The 20,591-nt window shown below is 40.5% G+C and overlaps 1 protein-coding gene across 1 annotated transcript in view; it reads left to right on the top strand.

Moving 5' to 3' along the window:
* Positions 1–14,046, top strand: part of TBX15 (T-box transcription factor 15) — a 79,475-nt gene extending 65,429 nt beyond the window's left edge. Inside the window, exons 7-8 of the mRNA XM_066599233.1 lie at positions 5,689–5,786; positions 10,078–14,046. Coding sequence (XP_066455330.1) covers positions 5,689–5,786; positions 10,078–10,859 — 880 coding nt within the window. The 3' untranslated portion in view covers positions 10,860–14,046. The remainder of the gene's footprint in view (positions 1–5,688; positions 5,787–10,077) is intronic.
* The last annotated feature ends 6,545 nt before the right edge of the window (positions 14,047–20,591 follow it).

Genomic DNA, 20,591 nt, shown 5'->3' with positions numbered 1-20,591 from the left:
ACTGGTTGAGGTGAATACTGATAAATCTGGAAGGTTTGGGCTTTGCATCAGACATTGGCCAGCCCTGTAATTCATGTCTTAATAACAGAGGATTAGGAGGCATGGCCAAGGCCGTAACATGTGGCTAATTTCTATTGATACTCAACATAGACATGAATGCTGGCTATAAAGAAGAGGAATCATTCTCAGGTTGTTACAATGAGATGTAACAAAGAATTTATTATTCAACACCTTTTCCTATAATCACATTTTTGTGTATTGGTTGGAGCAGTAGGGGGCTGCTATACAAAAAGCCACTTTTACAATGGTCACCTTGTATCTCTTGTACTGATTTAAGGTTACATTGTGTTCTCCGCTCATGAATTTTGTCTACCTGGGAGATCATATGACAGATCTATAGAATTGAAGGGGTTGTCCAGTTCAAACTATTTGTGTCCTATTCTTAGGATAGACCATCAATAGTAGATCGGTAGTGATCTACTGCCCTGGATCCCTGCCGGGCAGCTTTGTCCTGTGCCCTACTCGTGCACAGAGCTGATTTTTGCAGGAAGCCGACGGCTCCGTTCTCACTTGGTATTGTCCATGTCCAAGCTTGGTATTGCTGGCCAAGTTGCCATTAAAGTGAATGGGTGTAATGCCAAGACTGGCCACTGCAGAGAGCATAGAGCTCTCTGCTTCCTGCAGAAATTATATCAGTGTATGAGTGCATTGGCCTGGCAAACAGAAGATCAGTAGGGTTCTTGGGCATCATACCACCACCAATCTACTATGGCCTACCCTAAGGATATTGTACAGCTGCCCTTTAAACTGATAGATCTTGTGTCTGATTATGGATGGAGTAATAACATTGTCTGGGTGGAAGGCAAGCAAATAGTAAATTTTAAACCATTTTCAGATACCTTTATTAGGGAATTCATAGTTAATGGAGAAATCTTCCTTTGTCAGGACACTCTTGACAGACAACCATCTAATAATATTAAGCCGTCAAGTCAATAGATACTCTTGATGACAGTCCCTAATTTTTGTAAACCCATCCTCTTCTTTCTCTGTTCCCTTCTATCCCGCTATGTGTAATTTCTGTATTGACTCCCAGTCATCTCCGAATATGTCCAGAATAAGGGAGGAATCTTGGGCTTCATTTGGTCATGGCCTTACCTTTTCATTTTCCTTGCTGTAATCTCAAAAGTCAACTTTCAGGTTTTAGTCATCCTTTATCATGTTTAAGAAGTGAGTTTATTTTTCTCCTCACAAGGGACCTTCACTTTATCAATTCTCAAGGGACCTTTCGATTTTGCATTCAGAATATGTTCATCTTGTTCTTTTCTTGGCATTCATTCTACTGTATTCATCACAGATCCTTACATGTCCCTTTGGCTCACATCTAGCCATACATTGTACTACTGTACCTGCTATCTATTCTAACCACTATCCTACTGTGTTGTACTGTATCTCTCTTACCTGCAGTATATTGAGTTCCTATGCCCAATATTCTTCATCCCACTGTAGCTTTCACTAACCTTCGCTCCCTTTTTACTCATAATTGGTCTCCACTTTCAGTAGTTTAAGGCTCCTTTTAGACGGAATGACTGTCGTTTACATGAGCAAACAAGCCAGTGACGCCTTCGCTAGCTCATTCGTTCTCGTGCAGTCTGTTTAGACAGGCAGATTCATCATTGACTGGTTCAATTGTTCAGCGTTTCACATAATGAATGTGAAACAATAAACAATCAGTGTTTAAACTGAATGAAAAGTGAATGAGCCAGCGATAATTTTTATGCCTGACTAAAACCAACGCCGATGAGAAGAGAACGATTCTCGTTCGCCGCTCAGTCGTTGGCTTGTGCTTAGACAAAAAGATTATCGCTCACTTTCGCTCATTTGGCCAATTTTTTGAACGATAATCGTTCCGTCTGAAAGAACCCTTGAGCTTTCCTCAAGGTTCCTGAACTTTATCTTTTTTTTACTTCTTGAAGCTCTCTATCAATGCTACTGACCTTCTTCGTCCACTGATCTACGATCTACACACATTTTCCCTTTCTTCAGCTCCTAAGCCTACTAAAAGTTTGGTTGCAAGTTAAAAAGACCAGTTGAGCCAATCCTTATGTCCTGAGTACACCAGTGGTCCCATAGTCTTGGGTTGCTTTGATATGATAAAAGTATGAATCTGCCTGGTGCTGCCCAGCAGATGTTTTCCATTCTGTTTGACTATCTGCTCTTGCTAGTACTTTGTCTACTGTATCGAGATGTGAAATCTGCAACAGGTCAAACATCTAGCTTCAAGTTCTAAGTTTGATAATAAAAACTGAATGCGAGTGAATTCAGAAGAGCAAGCTGATCATAAAAGTCTCATATTTCCTCATACATCCAGTCATCTTCCAATGAGCTCCTCAGATACTTAGGAGACCTGGCTGCTGGTTGAGCAACCAAATCTTTTCCAGCTAGGTCTCACATCTGTGGCCAAATTGGAAATGTTTCTGACAGCCAATGTACATGCACCCTGATTTTGTTGCTTGACTCTTGGACCAACTTCACGGGGTTTGGCCAACCTTAAATGATACTGCTCAACTTGTGGCTTTCTTCAACTACTTCAAGATGTTCCTGGTTCTTCTTATGGCTTATCGTTATCTAATTTTCTAGAATACTCAGCTGTCCATCACCTATGACATATTTCTGAATCATGGAGATATCACTCATCTTCCCTAAGACATCTCTTACCTTCTTCTGCTCCACAATGGTGACGTAGCTGACCCAGTACAGGCCATGTGGATCCTATTATCCAGATATGCAAAACATCTTGTTCCATTTTTCATACAATACAACAGTTTGATTTATTGCTCGATATTAAAAATGTGGAGCGCTAAGACAAGGGAAAGAAAGATGAAAAGATACATCAAATTTTTCATACCTATTAAAAGTACAAAACTCTGTTTAAATGGATCCAAATGTAGAGAGATCCAAGGAGCAGGCCCTCAAATAGCTTTGCTTTGGTTTTCATTTGTGTTCAACACAAAAGCACGTATGTAAGGTCGGTCCTGCTCCGATGTCTAGCACAAGAGCAGCTCAAAGTCACTTATCGTCACATTTTCACGAAGTCAACTCTGACAGTGGAGAAGTAGAACCAGGTCCTTCAGCAGATTTCTCATATATAATGTAGTCCGTTCAATATGAAAGCTGAAAACGCAAGTCTATGAGTAAAGTCTGAGTATTTTCATTAAGGTATTAGTAAGATGAGTATTACAAATGGTAAGGATACAATAATACTAATAACTGAAATGACAACTTGATCTAAAATATTGTTAGATTGTTACTAGAGATGAGCGAGTATAATTACTCAAGCGAGTAGTGCCTTAGCCGAGTATCTCCCCGCTCGTCTCTAAAGATTCGGAGGACGGCGCGGGTGACAGGTGAGTTGCGGCGGGGAGCAGGGGGGGGGGGGGGGAAGGGAGAGAGAGATCTTCCCTCCGTTCCTCCCCGCTCTCCCCCGCCGACCCCCGATTCTTTAGAGACGAGTGGGGAGATACTCGGCTAAGGCACTACTCGCTCGAGTAATGTGCCTTAGCGAGTATACTCGCTCATCTCTAATTTTTACCTATAACTGGCCCATTAAACGTTGGTTCCTTGATCTCCGCTCCACTTGAGGTATATGGTTTCCTTCAAGGTTCCTGTTGCACCTCCATGGCCACCTCATTATTAGACAGTCTCTCTACTTTCTTTTGTGTTTTGTTCTTATGTTTGACTTGAAGTTTGGAGCAATTCCATCTTCCTAAGGTACACCTCAATGATCTATTGGGTAGATCACACTTACGAAGTGCTTACACGGGTTACCTTTGTATATCTCAGGAAGTAAGTGGAAAATTAGACCCAGTTTTGTAGATGGTTGACAGGAGGAAACCTACACTTTAAACGCCCATGAGATAAACTTCATAATATTAATAGTTAGAAATGTAGATATGGTAGAAGATGATCCGAGCCCAGCAGCAGTCAGCTTTTATCAATGAGCATTAGGTTCAGACAAGGACTGTCATCAGACCCAGGGGCGTAACTATAGAGGATGCAGGGGATGCGGTTGCACCCGGGCCCAGGAGCCTTAGGGGGCCCATAAGGCCTCTCTTCTCAATATAGGGAGCCCAGTACTATGCATAAAGCATTATAGTTGGGGGCTCTGTTACAGGTTTTGCATTGGGGCCCGGGAGCTTCAGGTTACGCCTCTGATTCAGACCCATACAGGCAGATAAGGGACCCAAACTCTACAGTGGGCTGCTGTAATGGACTGGAAGAGTCAGAGGCTAAGGGGTTAACTTCTGCAGAAAAAGTCATAGTTTGCTTATCTTTAGGAATCAAGGCCAGGTTCTGGCCAAACTGGTTCCAGGGAGGGCCACATGTTGAACTGGGCCTGATTGCTCAGAGAGCACCAGAGGGTCTACGGGTAAGTCACAAACCCCGAAGACATAGCCACTGGCGTAACTATAGAGGATGCAGGGGATGCGGTTGCACCCGGGCCCAGGAGCCTTAGGGGGCCCATAAGGCCTCTCTTCTCCATATAGGGAGCCCAGTACTATGAATGAAGCATTATAGTTGGGGGCCCTGTTGCAGGTTTTGCATTGGGGCCCAGGAGCTTCAAGTTATGCCTCTGGACATAGCCATTTGTTTGCAGCAGAAATTAGTTTATATCCAACAAACAAAACTATAGAAACTTTGTCTTTAAGGCCGTTGATATTGGATAATGGAAGTCAGGAGAAGAACAGAAGAACTGCTCTTATTTAGCTGAACTTTGCACTGTGTAGTCCGGTATTACCAGCAGAAAAGCGGTCATCGCTTAACGGTTTCTACTTGAGAATTTGTTACCAAGAGGGACAGTTTCGATCACACAGTGTATCAGAAGATGCTTCTGCTGCCACATCATCTTCTGCTCCGCTTGCTCTTTACCACTTCCTGTTCTCTTTCCACTTTTACAGTCTCCTCCGTTCCTGCCCCCTCTTAAAGATACAGTCTCAGAATAAAATAATATTTACATAAAACATCACTAAACAGCATTCAATGTAACCCTACCGTCTTATACTGTCAGCAACCAGTTACTCTTCAGGCCCAGCATGGAACATATGAAGTGTCCCTTATAAAAATAGAAGGGTCCTACGTAAAGTAACAATGGGCAAACATGGTTCCCAACATGGTGCCCTTGTTGTATGGGCTGGAAAGGCTGTAGAAAAATCATAGTTTTGTATTTCAAAAACAGAGGTCACTGTGCTTGACCAGATGCATAACCCCATAATGATGTGTCCAAATGTATGAAATAGGGTACATGATGCAGGTTTAGGGACATCATAGGAAATTCGAGCCCAGACCATTTGCCTATATGGGGCCCAGATGTTTCCGATGCAGCCCTTGGTTCAGATTAATGGAGTTTTGAAAAGCTACATTTGGTTCCTACAGTTTTATAATATTTTCGAGGGTTGTATCAAACTTAAGTCCTAAAGCCACATTTCCTCTGGAGAAACATCTTGAGGTACAGCACAGATGAGATGGTCATTTGCACCATATAAAGCAGCTTCTCCAGGGAAATGTCGAGTCTGTAGAGTAAAGCATCAGGTCTCGTTCGCAGTTTGTCAGGAGATCTGCTGTGTACTTTTATTGAGTGTGATATAAATGGATCCTGTCTTCGATTTACCTAATTGTTTCTCTCGTTTGCAGGACGGGCCTGGAGGCTATCATGGAGACGTATGCATTCTGGAGGCCACCAGTCCGCACTCTTACCTTTGAAGATTTTACGACCATGCAGAAGCAACAAGGTGAGCTCAGCCTCTATTCAGATCCCATGAAGTTCCACTTGTTTGGGGGGGATTTTCGTCTTTCATGTGTTGAACAGCTGAGGTTCTTTACTAGTGGTTTTACTTAAAGATGAAAAAAAAATACTCCGAGGAATAAGCTATGGAGGTGATGAAAACAGCATTTCTCTCTGGTTATCCACCCAGAAGTTTATGATAATTCCTGGCTCCAAATCAGCCACACATTGCATCACATTAATCGCATTAGAGAAATGAAGTGGACTGTAGGCAAAGTCTGGTCTGTAATAACTCAGCCTGTTTGTAACATCATGGCCGTCCTGAAAATCCCTACCATGCAAAAACTCAAAGCTGTTCCGTATGTTGAGTGGAAGAATAGTCAATGAAGAAAGTTTAATGGGAGGGAAGTCCAAGTTTAAATGGCCTTGAAATTTCTTAGGGAACTACCCTGAAAGAGTTTGGCTACCTCAATATACAATTACATTGAGGTCATCATATGGGCTGGGCTGACCTCAGCAAACCCAGGGGACCCACTTAGGGGTGGGATGGATCTGGTTCTCGTCCTATGAAATCAATTGTATCTGAGTCTTTATGAAACAGATGCAATTGACTATGACAGCGGGACTGCAGGAAGCCGAGTGATGTCATTGCGCCACCTGTATCGTTTCGCACGAACCAGGCCAGAAGACGCCAAGGCAGAGGATGGTGGATGCTGTGGGAGAGTGATGGAGATGAGGATATTATTTTATTGCCAGATCACAGTAGGACTTATAAAGGATTAAGGGCACACAATGTGGCCTATAAATGACTCAGGGGGCACATAAGGGCCAATAAATTACTAAAGGGGCAGAGAATAAATTACTACGGGGCACAGTGGGGCTTATAAATGACTCGGGAGACATAAGTGGGCCAATAAATGACTAAAGGGACAGAGTAGGGCCTATAAATTACTAAGGGTGCATTGTGAGGCCTATAAATTACTAAGGGGGCCAACTGTGACTCTCTCGCCCAAGTGTCCATGTAAACCTGGAACTGGCCCTGATAGGAGCATGCTTAAGTGACCACAATGGCAGCGCAGATGTAATATATATGAACTATAACACTGCTTGACCCTTTCATTGCTGGAATCATGCCTGCACAAATGAGGAATGCCCTGTACCTGTGATCTCTGGCCCTAGTATAGATGATGGGCCTTGTACGGTATACTTACTCACAATTGTAAACCACTTGTGGCACAAAAAACAAGACATCACATAGCTGCATCAATACAGGGGGCTCCGTTGGCATCTCTGAAGTTGGAGCTGTACTTTTTAGTTTCGCAGCTGGTGGTGACCTTCATGGTCAGGTGGATGTGGGCCATTAGGAATCATTACTTCAATGTTCAGTAGAGGGTTATTAGCTGTAGTAACGGCTGAGTATCACATGGGTAGACACCCGCCTGGCATGAATCTCTATGATCTGCTGACTGGGAGCGGGTCAGACATCACAACAATCACTACTGTTGACTTTAACCCCTTAATGACGCGGCCCTTTTTCTTTTTCCATTTTCGTTTTTTCCTCCCCTCCTTAAAAAAATCGTAACTCCTTTATTTATCAATCGACGTCGCTGCATGAGGGCTTGTTTTTTGCGGGACGAGTTGTATTTTTCAATGGTGCTATTTAAAGTGCCATATAATGTACTTAAAAACTTTAAAAAAATTCTAAGTGGAGTAAAATGAAAAAAAAAACGACATTTCACCATCTTTTAGTGCGTCTTGTTTCTACGACACACAAACGGCAACAAAAACGACATGATAACTTTATTCTATGGGTCGGTACGATTACTACGATACCAAACTTGTATAGTTTTTTCTTTACTATACTCTTCTTTTTTTTCAAAGACATTTAATTTTTTTCAATTATTTTCTGCGGTCATTTTGTGCGCGCAATAACTTTTTTATTTTTCCGTCGACATAGTTTAGCAAGGGCTCATTTTTTGTGGGATGTCCTGTAGTTTCTGATAGTACCAATTAGGAATACATACGACATTTTGATCGCTTTTTATTGCGTTTTTTCTGGGAGACAGGGTAACTAAAAAAGTGCATTTCTGGCGTTTTTATTTTATTTTTTTTTCGGACGATGTTCACCGTGTGGAAAAAATAATGTGCTACTTTGATAGTTCGGACTTTTACGGACACGGCGATACCAAATACATATTTTTAATTTATTATTTAGATTTTTTAATAAAAGATATGGCAAAGGGGGGTGATTTAAACTTTTAAAACTTTTTTTTTCAATTAAAAAAAACTTTATTGATTTTTTTTTCTACATTACTTTGAAGTCCCCCTGGGGCACTTTAACATGCGATGCTTTGATCGCTCCTGCAGTATGACGTAATGCTATAGCATTACGTCATATTGCTTTCTGACAGGCAGTCTATCAAGCCACCCCATGGTTAGGCAGTCTATCAAGCCACCCCCTTTCATTAGGCTCCCGCCTGCCATGACACCTGCACGGCTCCCCCGATCTCACCACGGGGGGGGGCCGTGCGGGACCCCAGAACGATGGATTTAAATGCCGCTGTCAGAATTGACAGCGGCATTTAAATGGTTAATAGCCGTGATCGGCTGCTTGCGGCTATTGCTCGCGGGTGTCAGCTGTTATAAACAGCTGACGCCCGCACTGTTTGAAGAGAGGTTGCCACGCAACCTCTCTTCATACATACCCTGACACTCCATGACGTACCGGTACGTCATTGGTCGTGAGGGGGTTAATATAGTATAATAAGTGTGTGCCGGTATCCTATTCAGTGGTTCATTATAATAATGTCTTTTTATTTCTTTTATTTTTGGATTAAATCAGTTCAACATTAATGCAATATATATGAGTGTGGAGGATCTGTATACTAATATATATGAGTATTTGAAGGGTCTGTGTATATATATATATATATATATATATATATATATATATATATATATATATTTATATGTATTGGATGATCTGCTTACTGATATATATTAGTGCGGTGGATTTGCATACTGATATGTATGAGTGCGGAGGATCTGTGTACTGATATGTATGAGTGCGGAGGATCTGTGTACTGATATGTATGAGTGCGGAGGATCTGTGTACTGATATAAGTATACAGATGTTCCATACGAATTTTGTATATAATTGTAAAATATTAAATATTTTCATTTTTATTCTTGTTCTTTGAGAAATCTATGAAAACGTTCTCTGTATATGGGCGGTGTGCTCATTAATATGCTTATTAGCCGCCGTACTTCTACATTTTTACTAACGCCACCTATACATGAGCACTCATAGATTGTAAGCTCTTGAATTGTTAAAGGGGAACCTGTCACCTCTGAATAGCACCATAAACTAAGTTAGGGCTTTTACCTACTAGTGTTTTTTTTCAATGGGGCTTTCTAATGTTAGAATCGCATCGCACAAAAATCACAAGTTTGCGCTGTTGGGATTTTTGTGCGATACGATTTTAACATTACAAAGTCCAATTGAAAAAAAAAAACGCTAGTGGGTAAAAGCCCTTATGGTGCTGTTCGGGTAGGTGACTGGGAGCCAGGGGACATCATTTTTATACTTACCCGCTCCCTGGTCCCCGCAGTGTCCCCAGTAAAGTCCATCGGGAGGGGTATCATCACTCCTTAAGGAGAGCACCTAGAAGGTAAGTAAAGAGACTTACAAGGCCATTCCTCACTCACCTTCTAGGTGTCTCATTAAGGAGTTAACACCCTCCCCACCCACGTCACAGGCCTCTCACTGGCCAAGCCAGAATCCTACTGCACACTGATGAGGGGAAAACACCCTGAAACAGCTGTCTGTATATGAATTCTGGCTTGGTTTTCAATTCCCAGTCATTGTATATAAAGGGTCCGACCTTGATTCTCATGAATGCTGCCATACAACAGGTGGCGCTGTAGAGGTATTGTTTCACCTTATTTGGTGAAGTCCATGCATGGCACGAAAATCTGACTCTTTTCAGACTTCCATGGCCGGAACAGGGGAATGAATGAGTATAAAAATGACATCCCCCGGCACCCTGTCACCTGCCGTAACAGCATCATAACTTAGTTCATAGTACTGTTCGGAGTTCATAGGTTCACTTTAATTAGTCTGTTGCCATGTACTGTCTGATTTTGTTGGTATATGTGCCCTCTGAAAAGTGCTGTGGAATATGCTGGCACTATATACATTGTTGTTATTACCTGCCCTGAGCCCCAGGACTCTATGTAATCATATGTTCTTGTCTATCAGTAAATGGCTAAAATTTTTCTCTCCACTTTTGTCCTAGGTGGCAGCACAGGAACATCTCCTACCACCTCCAGCACTGGGACTCCATCTCCCTCCGCATCTTCTCACCTACTCTCTCCATCTTGCTCTCCTCCGACCTTTCATCTGACGCCCAACTCCTTCAACGTTGGCTGTCGGGAAAATCAGCTATGCAACCTTAATCTGTCGGAGTACCCTGCCTGTGCCAGGAGCAACATGGCTGCACTCCAAGGCTACTCAGGTCTGAGTGATAATGGCTACAACAGGCTGCAGGGAGGAAACTCCACTGGTACTCAACCATCTGAGACCTTTATGTCCCAGAGGACTTCCACCTTAATCTCTGGCATGCCAACTCCTTCCTCTTTGCCAAGCAACAGCAAGATGGATGCATATAGCGGTCAGCTGGGCTCTTATCCAACCTCACAATTTCAATATATGATGCAAGCAGGAAATCCTTCCTCCAGCTCCTCATCCTCGCACATGTTTGGAAGCAGCCACATGCAGCAAGGTTCTTATAATGCCTTCTCCATCCACAACCCTTACAACCTTTATGGATACAACTTCCCAGCTTCTCCTCGCCTGGCAGCGAGCCCAGAGAAACTGACTGCAACACAAGGCACTTTACTCTGTTCCTCGCCCTCTAATGTCGCTTTTGGGGACAGGCAGTACCTGCCCTCAGGTATGGATGCCATGCACATGATTGGCAACCCTGCAACCAATCAGCAGGCCACAAATGCCTGTGACACCAGACAGTACGGAGCTGTCCCAGGGTCATCGTCACAGATGTCCGTACATATGGTTTGAAGACCATACAGATCTTCGTGGGTTGAACAGTAAAGACCACAGTGCCTTAAAATAGTAGGATTAGCGTGGAGCCATGACCATCTCATGGAAAACGGTGGATATACAATGCAATTATCATGGACGCAGCTTGCAGTGTAACTTGTAGATCTCTCCATGACTGTTTTGGAGACTTTTGAAGATACTCTGGACGTATGGTGGAATCATCCTCACACCTTGATACATCTGAAGCCCAACAGGGGTCTTGAACCTGACAATCATTTCAGAGTGGTCAAAAAAGTTTTACCAACTATGAGAGTTCATGAAATGTTGCCCTACGGATGGACATCGGTGGATGGGACTCTGGATATCATTGGGTAGTGATTGTTGTGGTATTGGAACGTGGATATACAAGGAATGTTGTGATACAAGACTTTTGTTGGCTGTAGACTTGTTCTCCGAGGTTGTAGGTTGAACTTGTGACTCCACGTGGCAGAGAGGCTGCTGGGAAATTGAAGAATGGAGCCTAATCACGATTAGGAAATGAAGGGGAAAAGGCACCTTTGAACTGATCATTGGAAAGTGAAGTGGATTGGGTACAAGAAAGTTTTAGACAGATGCCTTAGTTGGTGTAGGAGGCCTTGTTAAGATCTGTAGGAGATTATCACATGTCCAGATTTCGAGTTAAGCGTATCTTCTCCTCCATCCTGTAATTTTTCGCCCAGATAGTTACTAGTATTATTTACACCCGTGTAAATAAGGACAAAGCTTTTTTTTCTGCTATCTGCCAAAGCAACAAGCTATCACCTAGACAAGTTCACTTTAAGACATTTTGCAATTGTAGAAAAGTTGTGATGTAAGAATGAAAGCCCTTAGTGCACTTTGGAGCAGTGGGTGATGGCTCCTTCGTCAATGTCCGTCATCTAAAATATATACAGCAGTGATGTTATAATAGAGCAGGATGGAAAGATTGACCCAGGGTTTCTGATCCCCAAGATCATCACGTAAGGGGGTGGAATCTGAAACCCTCTTTCTGGTCTGAGAAAATAGTTGTGGAGAGAACAGCCACGGGCTGCTTCAATGTAGAAACCAGACTGTAACAGCGTTAAAGCCGTTTTTTCTGGAGTTTCCCTTTAAGGTTTGTCTTCATCTTCAGAAAGATAAAGCATTTACACCAAATCACCTCACCAAAGATCACTTAGACAATGTCTTCTGATTCGGTGCCTTGAACACTTGTCGTCTCCCATTGCAGTAAACACTGTGATACAATCAGCATTTACTGTGCCTTACACTAAGTATTTGTATATTATAGATGATATTTGCCAAAGTAGTGTCATTGCTGCAGAGTTTTACAATATACAGGGTGTCCACTAAGGTGGATTGTGTTAAGATGATCCCCAGCCAAAGCATTAACGTGACTCGTGCCACCCTGCCAAGTAGATGTATTAAGACTCAATGCATTCCTACGGGTTGTGGCCACATAGGATAGCATGTGCCATGGCTCAACACTTGGCATAAGCGCCCCTGGAGAACTAGATGGATATATACTTAAGTGTCCTATTTTCTGTCCTACCCAAGAGGAAAAAGTCCATTATGAAGTTTCTGTAACAGAGGCGTAACTTGAAGCTCCTGGGCCCCAATGCAAAACCTGTAACAGGGCCCCCAACTATGATGTTTTATTCATAGTACTGGGCTTCCTATATGGAGAAGAGAGGCCTTATGGGCCCCCCAAGGCTCCTGGGCCCGGGTGCAACCGCATCCCCTGCATCCTCTATAGTTACGCCCCTGCTCTGTAAGAAGAATGACTTGCACATTTACAATTAGCAAGAATGTGTCGTGACACTAATGACCTTGAGGTGCTCCAGTATCAAGGCATGGGGAATTTTGTTTTTTTTTTGGTTTGAGATAAGCTCTTTTTCTAAAATGATGACAATTGGATTTTTCATCCTTCACATCCACTGAGTGGGCCCTCACACTCATCATACCCAATGACCGTAAAGGAATTCAGCAGCCATTGAGTACCAACTATGGACTCAACATAGACTGAGCGCACTCTCAGGCTTTGGTGGGTTCTTCTTTAGGGCATTGTCCCTCTTTTTCGACCCATACATTAAGGACAACCTTACAAAATACTCTATTGTTGGCCCACAGCTATGAAGAGATAGGGCAGGGCCATGTAGATGCTGGCGTTCTATATCCATCCTAAACCTTCAGTCCATAATAGAAGTGCCTCACAGGCTCAGTCTTTCCTCCTTTAACTCTCCATTGCCACCTGTGCCCATTCTTTCTTAAAAACAGACGAAGGTCATAATTGTCTGGTCATTTCACTTTTCAGTCTAGGTTCTGTTTTTATCCACTGTGTAATTATTGCTCTGCTTTATCAGTTTATATTGCTTTTCTTTGTGTCTTCTGGCTTCATGAGAGCAGCGGGTCCCAGCAACTTGCTCAATGCTATGCATTAATCATAGAGGCACCAAAGCCTAAAACTAATGCAAAATATCTTTTGGGGCAACACATACATTCTATTTATTTGTCATTTTATATACTTTTATCCTTGATGTGTACACCCAACGAGGGGAGGAATACATAAAAGACCGGGGACGGGAGTAGGGGCCCTCTTACACAAGCCGATTCCTGCCACTTTAATGAGTACTGCCCTCCAATATATTGTCGGCACTCATTAAGAGGTCTCACACAGGAGACCAACGATTATTACTAGGATTGTAATGCAGCTTGCACTCGTTGGTATCACATCTCCCTCTGTGTGTAGCGGATGAGCAAGCATTATACCCACGGGAAAGATCCATATACCCAATGAACGAGCATTCACTGGCTCGCCAGCTGATTGGGGGGGGCATATGCCCAAAGCCTGATGATCAAGCAAACAAACAAACTTTCTTATGAGCGCTCACACCCAATCATCGGCTTGTGTAAAAAGGCCCTTAGCCAAATGTGAGCCAGGGGTCAGGCTTGCAGGCTTTGTCTGCTGCTCTCATGAACAGTATAAAATTGCAGCTGTGTGATAATGCAAATATGACATAATCAGATTTCTGTTTGGATGTGATGTAGATAAAGATATTTAAGTAAGAAGTGGCTGTGTGGGGAGGGAGAGCAGTGTTCAGCTATGTAACATATCACTGTGTATAAGAATGCACTCTGTCTATTAGTGCCAAGCACACAGACGCTCAATAAATATCTCTGCTCTCTGTTATTATGTGTGGTTTCTTCTGCTTAATTGTCCAAGTAACAAAATATTATATGATCTATGGAAGATTTAGCGAGAAGCTCCTGTAAGATAGGGAAATCGTTGTTTAAGTCCGCCTGTCCACGGGCGATGATATCGCGGGCGATTTATCACTGCGGATCACGCTCTTTGAAGCTTTCCACAGCATTGCTATGAATAACGCAGCGCCGGCGTTCACGAGCGGAGAATCATAGCGATTCTCGGCTCACGGTATTTAAATCGCGGCATGCTGCAATTGCCGCTATTCTCCGCGGTGAGCCTATCTGTTAGATAGGCTCACCCCTGAGACCTGTCAACTCTCCCCCTCCTCCCCCGTGGCAGAATATCGCTAGTGATACATATTCCACCTCGGCTGTGGACAGGGGGCCTTAATGTACCTATGGTCAGTATTCTAGTAGTTATATTCTTGCACATAGAGGGCAGTAGTATAGTAGTTATATTCTTGTACATAGGGGGCAGTATTATAGTAGTTATATTCTTGTACATAGAGGGCAGTTGTATAGTAGTTATATTCTTGTACATAGGGGGCAGTAGTATAGTAGTTATATTCTTGTACATAGGGGGCAGTAGTATAGTAGTTATATTCTTGTACATAGGGGGCAGTATTATAGTAGTTATATTCTTGTACATAGGTGCAGTATTATAGTAGTTATATTCTTGTACATAGGGAGCAGTATTACAGTAGTTATATTCTTGTACATAGGGAGCAGTATTATAGTAGTTATATTCTTGCACATAGGGGGCAGTAGTATAGTAGTTATATTCTTGCACATAGGGGGCAGTAGTATAGTAGTTATATTCTTGTACATAGGGGGCAGTAGTATAGTAGTTATATTCTTGTACATAGGGGGCAGTATTATAGTAGTTATATTGTTGTACATAGGGGGCAGTAGTATAGTAGTTACATTCTTGTATATAGGGGGCAGTATTATAGTAGTTCTATTTTGTACCTAGTGGGCAATATTATAGTAGTTATATCCTTGTACATAGGGGGCAGTATTATAGTAGTTCTATTTTGTACCTAAGGGGCAGTATTATAGTAGTTATATTCTTGTACATAGGGGGCAGTATTATAGTAGTTATATTTTTGTATATAGAGGGCAGTATTATAGTAGTTATATTTTGTACCTAGAGGGCAGTATTATAGTAGTTATATTTTGTACCTAGGAGGCAGTATTATAGTAGCTATATTCTTGTACATAGGGGGCAGTATTATAGTAGGTATATTCTTTTACATAAGGGGACAGTATTATAGTCATTATATTCTTATACATAAGCGGGCAGTATTATAGTAGCTATATTCTTGCACATAGTGAGGTAGTATTATAGTAGTTATATTCTTGTACATAGGGGGCAGTATTATGGTAGTTATATTCTTGTATATAGTGAGGTAGTATTATATTAATTATATTATTGCACATAAGAGCAGTATTTTAGTAGTTATATTCTTGTACAAAGGGGGTAGTATTATAGTAGTTATAGTCTTGTACATAGGGGGGAAGCATTATAGCAGTTATATTCCTGTACATAGGAGCAGTACTATCATAGTTATATTCTTGCACATAGGGGGCATCATTATAGTAGTTATATTCTGCTACATAGAGGACAGTATTATAGTAGTTATATTCTTGTACATAGGGGCAGTATTATAGTAGTTATATTCTAGTACATAGGAGATAGTATTATAGAAGTTATAGTCTTGTACATGGGGGGCAGTATTATAGTAGTTATGTTCTTGTACATAGGGGCAGTAATATAGTAGTCATATTTTTGTATATAGAGGATAGTAGTTATATTCTTGTACATAGAGGGTAGTATTATAGTAGTTATATTCTTGTACATAGGGGGCAGTATTATAGTAGTTATATACTTTTATATAGTGCGGTAGTACTATAGTAGTCATATTCTTGTACATAGGGGGCAGTATTACAGTAGTTTTATTCTTGTACATAGTAAGCAGTATTATAGTAGTTATATTCTTGTACATAGGAGGCAGTATTATAGTAGTTATAGTCTTGTACATGGGGGGCAGTATTATAGTAGTTATGTTCTTGTACATAGGGGCAGTATTATAGTAGTCCTATTTTTGTATATAGAGGATAGTAGTTATATTCTGTACATAGAGGGTAGTATTATAGTAGTTATATTCTTGTACATAGGGGGCAGTATTATAGTAGTTATATTCTTTTGTATAGTGTGGTAGTACTATAGTAGTCATATTCTTGTACATAGGGGGCAGTACTACAGTAGTTTTATTCTTGTACATAGTAAGCAGTATTATAGTAGTTATAGTCTTGTACATGGGGAGCAGTATTATAGTAGTTATGTTCTTGTACATAGGGGCAGTATTATAGTAGTCATATTCTTGTACATAGGAGGCAGTATTATAGTAGTTATAGTCTTGTACATGGGGGGCAGTATTATAGTAGTTATGTTCTTGTACATAGGGGCAGTATTATAGTAGTCATATTCTTGTACATAGGAGCAGTATTATAATAGTTATATTCTTGTTCTTAGGGGGCAGTATTATAGTAGTTATATTCTTGTACATAGGGGGCAGTATTATAGTAGTTATATTCTTGCACATAGGGGGCAGTATTGTAGTAGTTATATACTTGTACATAGGGGGCAGTATTATAGTAGTTATATTCTTGTATATAGTGTGGTAGTATTATAGTAGTTATATTCTTGTACATAGGGGACAGTACTATAGTAGTTATATTCTTGTACATAGAGGGTAGTATTATAGTAGTTATATTCTTGTATATAGGGGGCAGTATTATAGTAGTTCTATTCCTGTACATAGGGGCAGTATTATAGTAGTAATCTGGTACATAGGGGGCAGTATTATAGTATTTCTATTCTTGTACATATGGAGCAGTATTATAGTAGTTATTTTCTTGTACATAGGGGGCAGTATTATAGTAGCTATATTCTTGTACATAGGAGGCAGTATTATAGTAGTTATATTCTTGTACATAAGAGCAGTATTATGGTAGTCATATTCTTGTACATAGGGGGCAGTATTATAGTAGCTATATTCTTGTACATAGTGAGGTAGTATTATAGTAGTTATATTTTAGTACATAGGGGGGCAGCATTATCGTAGTTAAATTCTGGTACACAGGACACAGTATTATAGTAGTTATATTCTTATAGATAAGGGGGCAGTATTATAGTAGTTATATTCTTGTACATAGGGGGCAGTATTATGGTAGTTATATTCTTGTATATAGTGAGGTAGTATTATATTAATTATATTCTTGCACATAAGAGCAGTATTTTAGTAGTTATATTCTTGTACAAAGGGGGTAGTATTATAGTAGTTATAGTCTTGTACATAGGAGGCAGCATTATAGTAGTTATGTTCCTGTACATAGGAGCAGTACTATCATAGTTATATTCTTGCACATAGGGGGCATCATTATAGTAGTTATATTCTTGTACATAGGAGGCAGTATTATAGTAGTTATATTCTTGTATATAGTGTGGTAGTACTATAGTAGTCATATTCTTGTACATAGGGGGCAGTATTACAGTAGTTTTATTCTTGTACATAGTAAGCAGTATTATAGTAGTTATATTCTTGTACATAGGGGCAGTATTATAGTAGTTATATTCTTGTGCATAGGAGGCAGTATTATAGTAGTTATATTCTTGTATATAGTAAGCAGTATTATAGTATTTATACTCTTGTACATAGGGGGCAGTATTATAATAGTTATATTCTTGTACATAGAGGGTAGTATTATAGTAGTTATATTCTTGTACATAGGGGGCAGTATTATAGTAGTTATATTCTTGTATATAGGGGGCAGTATTATAGTAGTTCTATTCCTGTACATAGGGGCAGTATTATAGTAGTAGTCTTGTACATAGGGGGCAGTATTATAGTAGTTCTATTCTTGTACATATGGAGCAGTATTATAGTAGTTATTTTCTTGTACATAGGGGGCAGTATTATAGTAGCTATATTCTTGTACATAGGAGGCAGTATTATAGTAGTTATATTCTTGTACATAAGAGCAGTATTATGGTAGTTATATTCTTGTACATAAGGGGCAGTATTATAGTTAGCTATATTCTTGTACATAGGGGGCAGTATTATAGTAGGTACACTACCGTTCAAAAGTTTGGGGTCACCCAAACAATTTTGTGTTTTCCATGAAAAGTCACACTTATTCACCACCATGCGTTGTGAAATGAATAGAAAATAGAGTCAAGACATTGACAAGGTTAGGAATAATGATTTGCATTTGAAATAACATTGTTTTTACATCAAACTTTGCTTTCGTCAAAGAATCCTCCTTTTGCAGCAATTACAGTATTGCACACCTTTGACATTCTAGCTGTTAATTTGTTGAGGTAAGCTTGTGAAATTGCACCCCACGCTTCTAGAAGCATCTCCCACAAGTTGGATTGGTTGGATGGGCACTTCTGGCGTACCATACGGTCAAGCTGCTCCCACAACAGCTCAATGGGGTTCAGATCTGGTGACTGCGCTGGCCACTCCATTACCGATAGAATACCAGCTGCCTGCTTCTGCTGTAAATAGTTCTTGCACAATTTGGAGGTGTGTTTAGGGTCATTGTCCTGTTGTAGGATGAAATTGGTTCCAATCAAGCGCTGTCCACTGGGTATGGCATGGCGTTGCAAAATGGAGTGATAGCCTTCCTTATTCAGAATCCCTTTTACCCTGTACAAATCTCCCACCTTACCAGCACCAAAGCAACCCCAGACCATCACATTACCTCCACCATGCTTAACAGATGGCGTCAGGCATTCTTCCAGCATCTTTTCATTTGTTCTGCGTCTCACAAACGTTCTTCTTTGTGATCCAAACACCTCAAACTTGGATTCATCCGTCCACAACACTTTTTTCCAGTCTTCCTCTGTCCAATGTCTGTGTTCTTTTGCCCATCTTAATCTTTTTCTTTTATTGGCCAGTCTCAGATATGGCTTTTTCTTTGCCACTCTGCCCTGAAGCCCAAAATCCCGCAGCCGCCTCTTCACTGTAGATGTTGACACTGGTGTTTTGCGGGTACTATTTAATGAAGATGCCAGTTGGGTACCTGTGAGGCGTCTGTTTCTCAAACTAGAGACTCTAATGTGCTTATCTTCTTGCTTAGTTGTGCAACGCGGCCTCCCACTTCTTTTTCTACTCTGGTTAGAGCCTGTTTGTGCTGTCCTCTGAAGGGAGTAGTACACACCGTTGTAGGAAATCTTCAATTTCTTAGCAATTTCTCGCATGGAATAGTCTTCATTTCTAAGAACAAGAATAGACTGTCGAGCTTCAGATGAAAGTTCTCTTTTTCTGGCCATTTTGAGCGTTTAATTGACCCCACAAATGTGATGCTCCAGAAACTCAATCTGCTCACAGGAAGGTCAGTTTTGTAGCTTCTGTAACGAGCTAGACTGTTTTCAGATGTGTGAACATGATTGCACAAGGGTTTTCTAATCATCAATTAGCCTTCTGAGCCAATGAGCAAACACATTGTACCATTAGAACACTGGAGTGATAGTTGCTGGAAATGGGCCTCTATTCACCTTTGTAGATTTTGCACAAAAAAACAGGCATTTGCAGCTAGAATAGTCATTTACCACATTAGCAATGTATAGAGTGCATTTGTTTAAAGTTAGGACTAGTTTAAAGTTATCTTCATTGAAAAGTACAGTGCTTTTCCTTAAAAAATAACGACATTTCAATTTGACCCCAAACTTTTGAACGGTAGTGTATATTCTTTTACATAAGGGGACAGTATTATAGTCATTATATTCTTATACATAAGTGGGCAGTATTATATTAGCTATATTCTTGTACATAGTGAGGTAGTATTATAGTAGTTATATTCTAGTACATAGGGGGCAGCATTATCGTAGTTAAATTCTGGTACACAGGACACAGTATTATAGTAGTTATATTCTTATAGATAAGGGGGCAGTATTATAGTAGTTATATTCTTGTACATAGGGGGCAGTATTACAGTAGTTTTATTCTTGTACATAGTAAGCAGTATTATAGTAGTTATATTCTTGTACATAGGGGGCAGTATTATAGTAGTTATATTCTTGTACATAGGGGGAAGTATTATAGTAGTTATATTCTTGTATATAGTGAGGTAGTACTATAGTAGTCATATTCTTGTACATAGGGGGCAGTATTACAGTAGTTTTATTCTTGTACATAGTAAGCAGTATTATAGTAGTTATATTCTTGTACATAGGGGGCAGTATTATAGTAGTTATATTCTTGTACATAGGGGGAAGTATTATAGTAGTTATATTCTTGTATATAATGTGGTAGTACTATAGTAGTCATATTCTTGTACATAGGGGGCAGTATTATAGTAGTTATATTCTTGTATATAATGTGGTAGTACTATAGTAGTCATATTCTTGTACATAGGGGGCAGTATTACAGTAGTTTTATTCTTGTACATAGTAAGCAGTATTATAGTACTTATATTCTTGTACATAGGGGGCAGTATTATAGTAGTTATATTCTTGTACAT

The sequence above is a fragment of the Eleutherodactylus coqui genome, chromosome 4 (genome assembly GCF_035609145.1).
Source record: "Eleutherodactylus coqui strain aEleCoq1 chromosome 4, aEleCoq1.hap1, whole genome shotgun sequence".
In the NCBI taxonomy this organism is placed as follows: domain Eukaryota; kingdom Metazoa; phylum Chordata; class Amphibia; order Anura; family Eleutherodactylidae; genus Eleutherodactylus; species Eleutherodactylus coqui.
This window is presented reverse-complemented; position numbering and strand designations above follow the sequence as displayed.